At 41.5% G+C, this 12046-nt stretch overlaps 1 protein-coding gene across 1 annotated transcript in view; it reads right to left on the bottom strand.

Moving 5' to 3' along the window:
* Window positions 1–12046, bottom strand: part of ufl1 (UFM1-specific ligase 1) — a 111069-nt gene that overhangs the window by 79755 nt on the left and 19268 nt on the right. The window contains exons 4-6 of the mRNA XM_072251669.1: window positions 9763–9860; window positions 6443–6557; window positions 4569–4699 (exon numbers count right to left, since the gene is read on the bottom strand). Of these exons, the coding sequence (XP_072107770.1) occupies window positions 4569–4699; window positions 6443–6557; window positions 9763–9860 (344 nt within the window). The remainder of the gene's footprint in view (window positions 1–4568; window positions 4700–6442; window positions 6558–9762; window positions 9861–12046) is intronic.

Below are 12046 nucleotides of genomic sequence, written 5' to 3'. Positions count from 1 at the left end.
TGCACCTATTTTCTATGTTTCTATGTGGAGAAGATGTTTCCTACGGTGGGAGTATCCAGAACTAGAAGGCACAGCATCAAAATTGAGAGGTGACCCTTTTGAACAGAGGCAAGGAGGAATTTTGTTAGCCAGAGAAGAGTGAATCTGTGGAATGCTCCAAAGTATAGGCCAAGTCCATGGGTATATTTAAGGCAGAAGTTGATCGTTTCTTGAACATATAACCACATAACAATTCCAGCACGGAAACAGGCCATCTCGGCCCTTCTAGTCCTTGCTGAACTCTTACTCTCACCTAGTCCCACCGACCTGCACTCAGCCCATAACCCTCCATTCCTTTCCTGTCCATATATCTACCCAATTTAACTTTAAACGACAACATCAAACCTGCCTCAACCACTTCTGCTGGAAGCTCGTTCCACACAGCTACCACTCTCTGAGTAAAGAAGTTCCCCCTCATGTTACCCCTAAACTTTTGCCCTTTAACTCTTAACTCATGTCCTCTTGTTTGAATCTCCCCCACTCTCAATGGAAAAAGCCTATCCACGTCAACTCTATCTATCCCCCTCATAATTTTAAATACCTCTATCACGTCCCCCCTCAACCTTCTACGCTCGAAAGAATAAAGACCCGACATGTTCAACCTTTCTCTGTAACTTAGGAGATGAAACCCAGGTAACATTCGAGTAAATCTCCTCTGTACTCTCTCAATTTTATTGACATCTTTCCTATAATTCAGTGACCAGAACTGTACACAGTACTCCAAATTTGGCCTTACCAATGCCTTATACAATTTCAACATTACATCCGAACTATACTCAATGTAAAAACGAGGAATTCTGCAGATGCTGGAAATTCAAACAACACACATCAAAGTTGCTGGTGAACGCAGCAGGCCAGGCAGCATCTCTAGGAAGAGGTACAGTCGACGTTTGTTGTTTGCTTGCTCGATTATCAATGCTATATCCTGTATTCAATGCTCTGATTTATAAAGGCCAGCATACCAAACGCTTTCTTCACCACCCTATCCACATGAAATTCCACCTTCAGGGAGCTATGCACCATTATTCCTATCCCTCTGTTCTACTGCATTCTTCAATGCCCTACCATTTACCATGTATGTCCTATTTTGATTAGTCCTATCAAAATGTAGCACCTCACATTTATCAGCATTAAAAGCCATCTGCCATCTTTCAGTCCACTCTTCTAAGAGATGTAAATCTCTCTGCAAGCTTTGAAAACCTACTTCATTATCCACAACTCCACCTATCTTAGTATCATCTGCATACTTACTCATCCAATTTACCACCCCATCATCCAGATCATTAATATATATGACAAACAACATTGGACCCAGTACAGATCCCTGAAGCACACCACGAGACACCATCCTCCAATCTGACAAACAGTTATCCACCACTACTCTTTGGCGTCTCCCATCCAACCACTGCTGAATCCATTTAACTACTTCCATATTAATACCTAACGATTGAACTTTCCTAACTAACCTTCCGTGTGGAACCCTGTCAAAGGCCTTACTGAAGTCCATATAGACAACATCCACCGCTTTACCCTCGTCAACTTTCCTAGTAACCTCTTCAAAAAATTCAATAGGATTTGTCAAATATGACCTTCCACGCACAAATCCATGTTGACTTTTCCTAATCAGACCCTGTCCATCCAGATAATTATATATACCATCTCCAAGAATACTCTCCATCAATTTACCCACCACTGACATCAAACTCACAGGCCGATAATTGCTAGGTTTACTCTTAGAACCCTTTTTAAACAATGGAACAACTTAAGCAATACGCCAATCCTCCGGCACCATCCCCGTTTCTAATGACATTTGAACTAACTTCCCTCAAGGTCCTAGGGAATATCCTGTCCGGACTCGGAGACTTATCCACTTTTATATTCCTTAAAAGTGCAAGTACTTCCTCTTCTTTAATCATCATACTTTCTATAACTACCCTTCTTGTTTCCCTTACCTTACACAATGTAATATCCTTCTCCTTAGTGAATACCGAAGAAATTGTTCAAAATCTCCCCCATCTCTTTTGGCTCCGCACATAGCCGTCCACTCTGATTCTCTAAGGGACCAATTTTATCCCTCACTATCTTTTTGCTATTATTATAACTGTAGAAACCCTTTGAATTTATTTTCACCTTACTTGCCAAAGCAGCCTCATATCTTCTTTTAGCTTTTCTAATTTCTTTCTTAAGATCTTTTTACATTCTTTGTATTCCTCGAGCACCTCATTAACTCCAAGCTGCCTATATTTACTGCAGATCCCTCTCTTTTTCCGAACCAGGTTTCTAATATCCCTTGAAAACCATGGCTCTCTCAAACTTTTAACCTTTCCTTTCAACCTAACAGGAACATAAAGATCCTGTACCCTCAAAATGTCACCTTTAAATGACCTCCATTTCTCTATTACATCCTTCCCATAAATCAAATTGTCCCAATCTACTCCTTCTAAATCCTTGCGCATCTCCTCAAAGTTAGCCTTTCTCCAATCAAAAATCTCAACCCTGGGTCCAGTCCTATCCTTCTCCATAATTATATTGAAACTAATGGTATTGTGATCACTGGACCCGAAGTGCTCCCCAATACATACCTCCGTCATCTGACCTATCTCATTCCCTAACAGAAGATCCAACACTGCCCCTTCTCTAGTTGGTACCTCTATGTATTGCTGCAAAAAACTATCTTGCACACATTTGACAAACTCCAAACCATCCAACCCTTTTACAGAATGGGCTTCCCAGTCAATGTGTGGAAAACCAAAACCTCCCACAATCACAACTTTGTGCTTACTACAAATATCTGCTATCTCCTTACAAATGTGCTCCTCCAATTCTTGCTCCCCATTAGGTGGTCTACAATACAGCCCCATAAGTGTTACTACACCTTTTCCATTCCTCAATTCCACCCAAATAGCCTCCCTAGACGAGTCCTCTTATCTATCCTACCAAAGCACCACTTTATATTTTCTCTGACAAGCAATGCAACACCTCCCCCTCTTGCCCCTCTGATTCTATCACACCTGAAGCAATGAAATCCAGGAATATTCAGTTGCCAATCACACGCCTCCTGCAACCATGTTTCACTAATAGCTAGAACATCATATTTCCAGGTATCAATCCATGCTCTAAGCTCATCCACCTTTCTTACAATGCTCCTAGCATTAAAATAAATGCATTTAAGAAACTCTCCACCTCTTACTCTCTGTTCATCCCTAAAGGAGCAAACAACTTTGTTATCTTTTTCTTCCTTCTCCCCTACATCTTCGGTCTGAATGCTCTGGTTCTCTGCCTCCTGCCTATCCTCCCTCATACACTGTCTACTAGCTTTCTCTATTTGTGAACTAACCACCTCTCTCCTAGTCTCTTTAATTTGATTCCTACCCCCCAACCATTCTAGTTTAATCTCCCCAGTAGCCTTTGCAAACCTCCCCGCCAGGATATTGGTCCCCCTAGGATTCAAGTGCAACCCGTCCTTTTTGTACAGGTCACACCTGAGCCAAAACAGGTCCCAATGATCCAAAAACTTGAATCCCTGCCCCCTGCTCCAATCCCTCAGCCACGCATTTATCCTCCACCTCATTCCATTCCTACTCTCACTGTTGCGTAGCACAGGCAGTAATCCCGAGATTACTACCTTTGCGGTCCTTCTTCTCAACTCCCTATATTCTCCTTTCAGGACCTCTTCCCTTTTCTTACCTATGTCATTGGTACTTATATGTACCACAACCTCTGGCTCCTCACCCTCCCACTTCAGGATATCTTGGACGCGATTAGAAATATCCCGGACCCTGGCACTAGGGAGGCAAACTACCATCTGGGTCTCCTGACTGCGTCCACAGAATCGCCTATCTGACCCCATAACTATTGAGTCCCCTATTACTACTGCCCTCCTCTTCCTTTCCCTACCCTTCTGAGCTACAAGGCCAGAGGCATGGCCACTGTCACTTCCCCCAGGTAAGCTGTCCCCCCCAACAGTACCCAAACAGGAGTACTTATTGTCAAGGGGCACAGCCACTGGGGTACTCTCTATTGCCTGACCCTTCCCCTTCCCCCTCCTAACCATGACCTACTTGTCTGCCTCCTGTGGCCCTGGTGTGACCACCTGCCTGTAACTCCTCTCTATCAACTCCTCACTCTCCCTGACCAGACAAAGGTCATTGAGCTGCAGCTCCAGTTCCCTAACACGGTCCTTTAGGAGCTACAGCTCTGTGCACCTGGTGCAGGTGTGGACGTCCGGGAGGCTAGGAGGCTCCAGGAGCTCCCACATCCGACACCAAGATCAGTCAGGGCATCGAAAGATATGGCGAGAACGCAGGTGAATGGGATCTGGAATCAGCCGTGATGGAATGGCAGAGCAGATTCGATGGGCTGAGTGGACTAATTCTGCTCCTACATCTTATGATCTAAGTCAGCGGGTCAAGCAGCATCTACAGATCAAAGAGATAGTGAACAGCGTGGGTCAAGAACCTTCATCAGGACTCCCCAATTTAATTTTTTAAAACTAATTTGATGGATAAGAGTGACATCTTAATCGATACCTAGTCACCGCACTGAAAAGTCCACGAATCCTGGCCTTGTGTTGGGCAATGAACGCATCTGTGAAAATGACACCTCGATCATAGGTGTCCATCTGTCCATTTATAATTCTGCCGAGGCGACGTGATAATTCCTTTAAAAATTTAAAACAGAGTAACGTATAAAGGTGCAGGAACATAGCAACAAAAGCTCTTGTCTAAAATGTGTCAACATATTGGTTGTAAAGTGACATAGTTCAGGACTTAATTATTTTACTGAATCTGCCTTAGGGTTCAAGCAAAGGCCTGACCAAGCAAAGTGGCTTGAGCTCCCCTTCAGTGCACTGATCACCATATGGGCATTCATTGCAAGGTGAGGGAATGTTGAAGACCGCTGTTCTATTTTAACAATTTTTTTTATATAAGATTTGTACTTTTCAAACAAACATGTATTTTTCACACTCACTGGCAGAAAGCGGTATAGCAGCTAAACTTTATTACCTTTCCCGTTTTTCATTGGCTAAGTATTAGCACATTACCCACATGATATAATTGATTTAATTATGAAGCCTATCTGCTAGTTTACTCCTATCTAAGGAATGTCGTCAATAAAAGGGACAGATTTTTTCAGAGGCCTTCCTGGCTTTTTAAAAATTTGTCTTTGCATTAATTCCCCACTTAGCATCATTTTCAGCTCTTTATTTAGTATCTGCATGTTTGTTTGTACTCCAAAATGAACTGAAATCTTGGAATTAAGACTACCTGTCATTCCTGACTCCTGGAAAATCAGAAAACAAACTGAGATCCAACAGAAAGATGAATGTGACTCTTTCATAGGCTTTGGGGCTTATAAGTGCCTCAAATGTTTCAACATGACATCTGATATGTATATTAGTTGCTATAGTAATATAGTTGCTATATTAGGCAGCTTATGGATAAGATCAGTAAGTGGATATTGAACTTCAAACCGTCACTGCTGGTTTCAATTCAACTGGTTCTAATCTGCCTACTCTGCATATTTCTGACGCATTTACATTACTACCTCACCCACATAGCATGTGCCGTGTTATGTACTACACAAGTCTGCGTATGCATCAGGTGCCTTTCCTAATTGTCTTGGCACCTGTAGTTTTTTTTTTAAAGCCACACTATCCAGCTAGTCTTAAACTCCTAACACATTACCATCTACAGTCAAAACTGGTAGCACCTGAAAGATGTAAAATTATCTTATAATCTTAACAATAGCAGTAAAAGAATGTCTATATTCAAAGTTATGGGAACCAGTGAGTACTTTAGAACTGAAGCTCCCATACTACACAAAATCAATCTGTTCTTAAACACAGGAGATTCTGCAGAGTATCAGAGACAAAATGCTGGAGGAACTCAGCAGGTCAGGAAACATCTATGGAGAGGAATAAACAGTCATAATTTCAGGCTAAGATCCTTCGGCAAGACCTGCTTCTATGCTGTAGTGCTCTATGACTCAATTGTGTTAAAAAAAATTTCAGATTTCTTATCGCAGATAACATTTTCAATTTATAACTTAAATTGTTCAGTTGGAGAATAGAAATAAAAACATGAAATGCTGAAAATATTCCACACCTTTTGATGGTCCAGGTTATGGGGCATCAAGCTACAAAGCACAAAAGCATGCCAGACAGATTCAAAGTGCCACTATCACAATGCTCTGCGATATATACTTACGTTACATTTTGCATTTATTCTATTTTTATTCCATTTGTAATTGATGGTTCCAGGTTTAGTCAGTTTTATTAGTTAGAAAACCTGATAGTGTTTCAACCAATTACACAGAGAACTATTGGTAAACCTTTTACAACCTGATTGCTGTATATCAGTGGTTATGATATTTTACCCATCATGGAAAATTAACCACTCACCTCTGTGAGAAAATCAATTGGAAGATCATACAATTTACAGAGTTCTGCTATGGTCACATGCCCAGCTTCCTGCAGGCGATCGTTTACCTCTTCTGCCATTCGATCCAGGTAGGCCCTAGTTTAAAAAGCAACAACAATACTTAGTCTTGGGGTGGTATATTAATGCGATGGTTAGTGCAATCACTTTACGGCAGCAGTAATCACTGACAGGGGTTCAATTCCTGTAGCCATCTGCAAGGAGATTGTATATTCTCCCCGTGACTGCATGGGAATTCTCCCAGTTTTCCAGTTTCCTCCCACACTCGTACGGTTAAGGTTAGTAAGGAGTGGGCATGCTAAGTTGGCACCAGAAATGTAAAGGCATTTGTGGGTTGCCCCAGAACAATTATAGCTGATTTGACACAAACGATGTACTTCACTGTATATTTCAATATACATGTGACAAATAATCTCTGAAGATTTTATAAACTTAAGTTAGCCATTTGAAATTAATATAAGTGTCGGCAACTTGCGTATCAAACTACTGTTGAGCAAATAAATGTTATGTAATTTAAAAAGTAGTATTTCAAATACTGTCACTATTTACCTGTTTTCAGATTCATAATTAGTCATAGAGAAGTACAGCACAGAAACAGGCCTTTCTGTCCAGCTGGTCCATACTGAACCACTTAAACTGCCTACTCCCATTGACCTGCACCAGGACCAAAGCCCTCCATACCCTTACTATCCATTTACTTATCCAAATTTCTCCAAAATGATGAAATCAAGCTCACATGTACCACTTGTGCTGGCAGCTCATTCCACACTCTCACAACCCGCTGAGTGAAGAAGTTTCCCCTCATATTCCTCTTAAACTTTTCACCTTTCACCCTTAAGCCATGACCTCTGGTTGTAGTCCCACCCAAGCTCAGTGGAAAAACCCTGCTTGCATTTACCCTATCAGTACCCCTCATAATTTTGTGTACCTCTATCAAATCTGCTCTCAGTCTTCTATGCTCCAAGGAATAAAATCCTAATCGATTCAATCTTTCCTTATAACTCAGGTGCTCCAGACCCAGCAACATCCTTGTAAATCTGCTCCGCACACTTTCAACTTTGTTTATATCTTTCCTGTAGGCAGGTGACCAAAACTGCACACAAAACTCCAAATTAGGCGTCATCTTATACAACTTGACATAACATCTTATTTTACCTAATGTCTGAATGAGACCAGTTGCTATGGAAACAAAAGCCAGTTCTGCATCTTGCTTAATTTCCCCTTTCATTGAAGCAAGCATTGAGAATCGTGAGTTCGTGCTTGTCACAAACAGCGGGGCAAAAACATAAGCTTAATCCTCATACTCAACGCCTTCACGGTTAAATTATTTAATAGCTCTACGTCCAAGGTGCGCTTCTAATCTTAAATCCTTTCCATTATGAACATGGCCTACCTCTAATCCTATTGTGACTCATTTGACATAAAACACTGAATATACGTTTGACACCTGCTGCATCATAACAGTCTGCTTGTCATTCTGAACAGTCACCCTTAACTTTACTTAACACAAAATTCTAAAGTTCTTATCTAATTCTATATTATGTACCATTTTATCATCTCTATAATTGACATTAACTCCTTGAATCACTAATTTAAAACTTTTGCCCTTCTATTTCAATCCATCTACGGTCTTGCCATGAAACCAAACAGAAGCTGCTGATTCTCCAAACAGAAGAAATTGGCTAGTGGTCTGTTCGGATGGGTTTAGGAAGAGGGGTTAGGAGAGATCTCAGGGTTGGTGACCAGGACTGGAGTGGAGTGGTTGGGGAGTATTCATGTTCAGAAGGTCCAGGGATCAAGATGGAGACCTGGACATCCAGAGATTGAATGACCAGGAATTCCCTTCTTGCTTTGCATTGGTTAAACCTTGTTGTCCCAGAAATGCTCAAGGACAAGTGGCTAGCTTGATTCAATGCTCCGAAAGAACAGGGCTACCATTTAATTGTGCCAGATTTTTTATATTTTGCCACAATACTATGGCAGCCCCTGTCCTGCTAAAGCATTGAACGAAATTGACCACTTGTTGTTGGACATTTCTGCGACAAAGCTTTCCCAATGTAAAGCAAGAAAGGGAATTCCTAACACAAAAATTACACAATTAAATCTTTGACCTGGGCTGCTCCAGTGCAACAGCTACAAAAGGAATCAAGGGAATCGTGTCAGGTACATGACAGCAGAAGAGGAAGGAGACAGCTTACACGAAAAGTGACAGTGAGAAAAAAAAATCGCACAGAACCAGAACGTTACATGTACGTTTGCAGTAGGTTAATATAGTAAGAATTCAAAGTGTAAATCACAAAAAAGGCAAATAGGAATCAGAGGAAAAGGCCAGATACTTGGCCGTTATTGAGGAAAAGGGTTACCTTCAGGGAGGATTAAAAAAGCAGGAGACATGCTGGGGGTAAAGAACAAGTTAATGCTGGTGACAACATTTGATTAGAGTAGAAAAATGCAGTCAGGAGGCTAGTCTATACTGATAATGGGGATTGGGGGGGCAGGCACCATGGGCTTGGGGACAAATTAAAATTATGGAGTAAAGGGGTTGATGAGGGGTAAAGCTCACGTGTGGTCTTGGGAAATGGCCAGAGAGATGGTTTGAGAAGTTATCAAGAGAGACTGCACAGAAATAGCTCCTTTGTCCAATGAGTGCACAGATCACCAATCACCGATGTACAAGTGGCAATCTACAGTGGCCAATTTACCTCCCAACCCATGTGTCTGGGGATGCGGAAGGAAACTGTAACACCTTGTGAAAACTCTGCACAGTGACATGGTAGAGCAGTGGTAAAGAGTAAAGCTACTGCAGCACCAGATGTATAATTGGGATTCGATCACTGGCCACTGTAAGGAGTTTGTATGCTCTCCCTGTGACTGCTTAGCTTTCATGCGTGTGCTCCACCTTCTTCCCATCTTGCAAAGACGTACAGGTTAATGTCAGTGAATTATGGACATGCTGTGCTGGTACTAGGAGCATGGTGATATTTATGGGCTGCCCAGTACGATCCACACTGACGTGAGCTGGAAGAAATGATGCATTCACTGTATGCCGCAATGTGCACATGACAAATAAAGCTAATCTTTAAACCCAAATGGTGAACTCCATCTCAAGGTCAGGACTGTACCTGGATCTCTAACAATGTGAGACAATTGCTTTATTGGTTGCACCACTGTGCCTAACCAGAGATGAATGAAACACAAGCTAATGTGCCTTTGAAATCCAATTAATGTTAAAATCTTTCCATTGTTTCAGGTAAATTAGGATAAAGAAATTGGCAATACTCACTCATCGATCAGCTGGCCTAAAACAAGCTGAATATCTCGGTTTGATTTAACAATGTCACTTGCTTTGCTTTCAATGTGTGTTAGATCCACATTGAGAATCTAAGGAAATGTTCAAAAACAAAATTTTAATATAGTTTAAGACTGTGCAAATTATCAGAGTAACATATTCAAGATTCAAGATTGTTTAATGTCATTTCCAGTAGACAAGTGTAAAGGAGAATTAAGTAATTATTACTCTGGATCTGATGCAGCATATAAATAAAATATGTGATAAAGAATACAACTATAAATGCATAAGATAGCTTATATACATAGCTTAATTGTATGTCCATAAAGTGACACTAGGCTGTACATACTGTGACTGACAGGAAATGATAATGCAGTTGGAGCTGTGGAAAGGTGGATCAGCTTTACTGCTTGGAAAAAGTAATTGTGTTTGAGTCTGGTGCCCTGGCAATAATGCCACATACTGGTGGTGGGGTGAATTTGTGGGCCAGGTGTTGATCAACTGTACTGGTTGAAGAAATTAACTGCTTTTTGAGTCTGGTGTTCCTATGGGAAAACAGATGAGGAAATACACTTCAGACAGTGCCGATTTTGAATCTTGAGAGATAAGTTGTTAAGAAAAGCTAACTGGTTATGGTCATGCCAGTGGATAATAAGATAAAAGATGCTGGCTAACTGCTGAAAACCCCGAAGAACAACTCCAAATGAATTAAATGAAGTACAATGACGTGCAGTTTGGGCCTTGGATAGACATCCAATCATGTCCAAGTGCATCACAAGAAATATATATCTCAACATCAAATAACAAATAAGATGTGAATCCAAACAAGACAATAAATAATCTTGCGAGACCTGGGATCTGCGCCTGTAAAGTCTTCACTCTCCAGGGTGCAGGCCTGGGCAAGGGTGTATGGGAGACCAGCAGTTGCCCATGCTGCAAGTCTCCCCTCTCCACGACACCGATGTTGTCCAAGGGAAGGGCATTAGGGCATTGGCACCAGTGTCGTCGCAGAGCAAGGACACAACACGTTCCCTCGGCTGGGGCTCGAACTCACGACCTTCAGGTCGCTAGTCCAATGCCTTAACCACTTGGCCACGTGCCCACACTAAACAAGACATGTGAATCATATATCCTGTGTTCAGCCAGAATTGGTGAATCGGTTTAATTCATTGCAACAGACCGATGCAGAGGTCAATTTCATTGGGTATATTTAAAGTGGAGATTTCTAGATTCTTGATTAATAAGGATGTCAAAGGTTATGGAGAGAAGGCAGGAGAATGGGCTTGAGAGGGATAAGAAATTAGCCATGATGGAGCAGGTTCAATGGGCTGAATGGCCTAATTCTGCTTCTAGATTTTATGGTATCATCTATTGGCAAACACTTGGTAAGACCACAAGACCAGAAGCTACAGCAGCCAAATTAGGCCATTTGGCCCAACGAGTCGGCCCTACAATTTCATCAGCTAATGTAGAAGCAAAAGAGAGGGCATACAAAAAAGCAAAAATTAGTTGGAAGACAGAGAATTGGGAAGCTTTTAAAACCCTACAGAGAGTGCCTAAAAGAATCATTAGGAGGGAAAAGATGAAATATGAAAGCAAGCTAGAAAACAATATCAAAGTGGATAGTGAAAGCTTTATCAAGTATTTAAAAACTAAAAGAGAGATGAGAGTGGATATAGGACCACTAGAAAAAAATAACTGGGGCCAAGGACATGGCAGATGAATTAAATGAGTAGTTTGGATCAGTCTTCACTATGGAAGACACCAGCAGTATGCCAGAAGTTGAAGGGTGTGAGGGAAGGGAACTGAGTACAGTTACTATTACAAGGGAGAAGGTGCTCAAAAAGTCAAAAGACCTAAGGGTACATATGTCACACGGACCAGATGAGCTGCACCCTAGGGTCCTGAAAGAGGTAGTGGTAGAGATTGTGGAGGTATTAGTAATGATCTTTCAAAAATCATTGGACTCTGGCATGGTGCCAGAGGACTAGAACTCTGCAACTGCCACTCCATTCTCCAAGAAAGAGGGAAGGCGGCAAAGCAAATTATAGACCAGTTAGCCTGACCTCAGTAGCTGGGAAGATGCTGGAGTCAATTGTTAAGGACGAAGTTGTGGAGTACTTGGTGACACAGGACAAGATAGGACAAAGTCAGCATGGTTTCCTTCAGGGAAAATCTTGCCTGACGAACCTTTGGAATTCTTTGAGGAGATTACAAGTAGGATAGATAAAGAGGATGCATTGGATGTTGTATATTTGGACTTCCAGAAGGCCTTTGA

Source organism: Mobula birostris, chromosome 2 (assembly GCF_030028105.1).
Source record: "Mobula birostris isolate sMobBir1 chromosome 2, sMobBir1.hap1, whole genome shotgun sequence".
NCBI classification, from domain to species: Eukaryota; Metazoa; Chordata; class Chondrichthyes; order Myliobatiformes; family Myliobatidae; genus Mobula; species Mobula birostris.
Note: the sequence above shows the minus strand (reverse complement) of the source record. Positions and strands in the feature narration are given on the sequence as shown.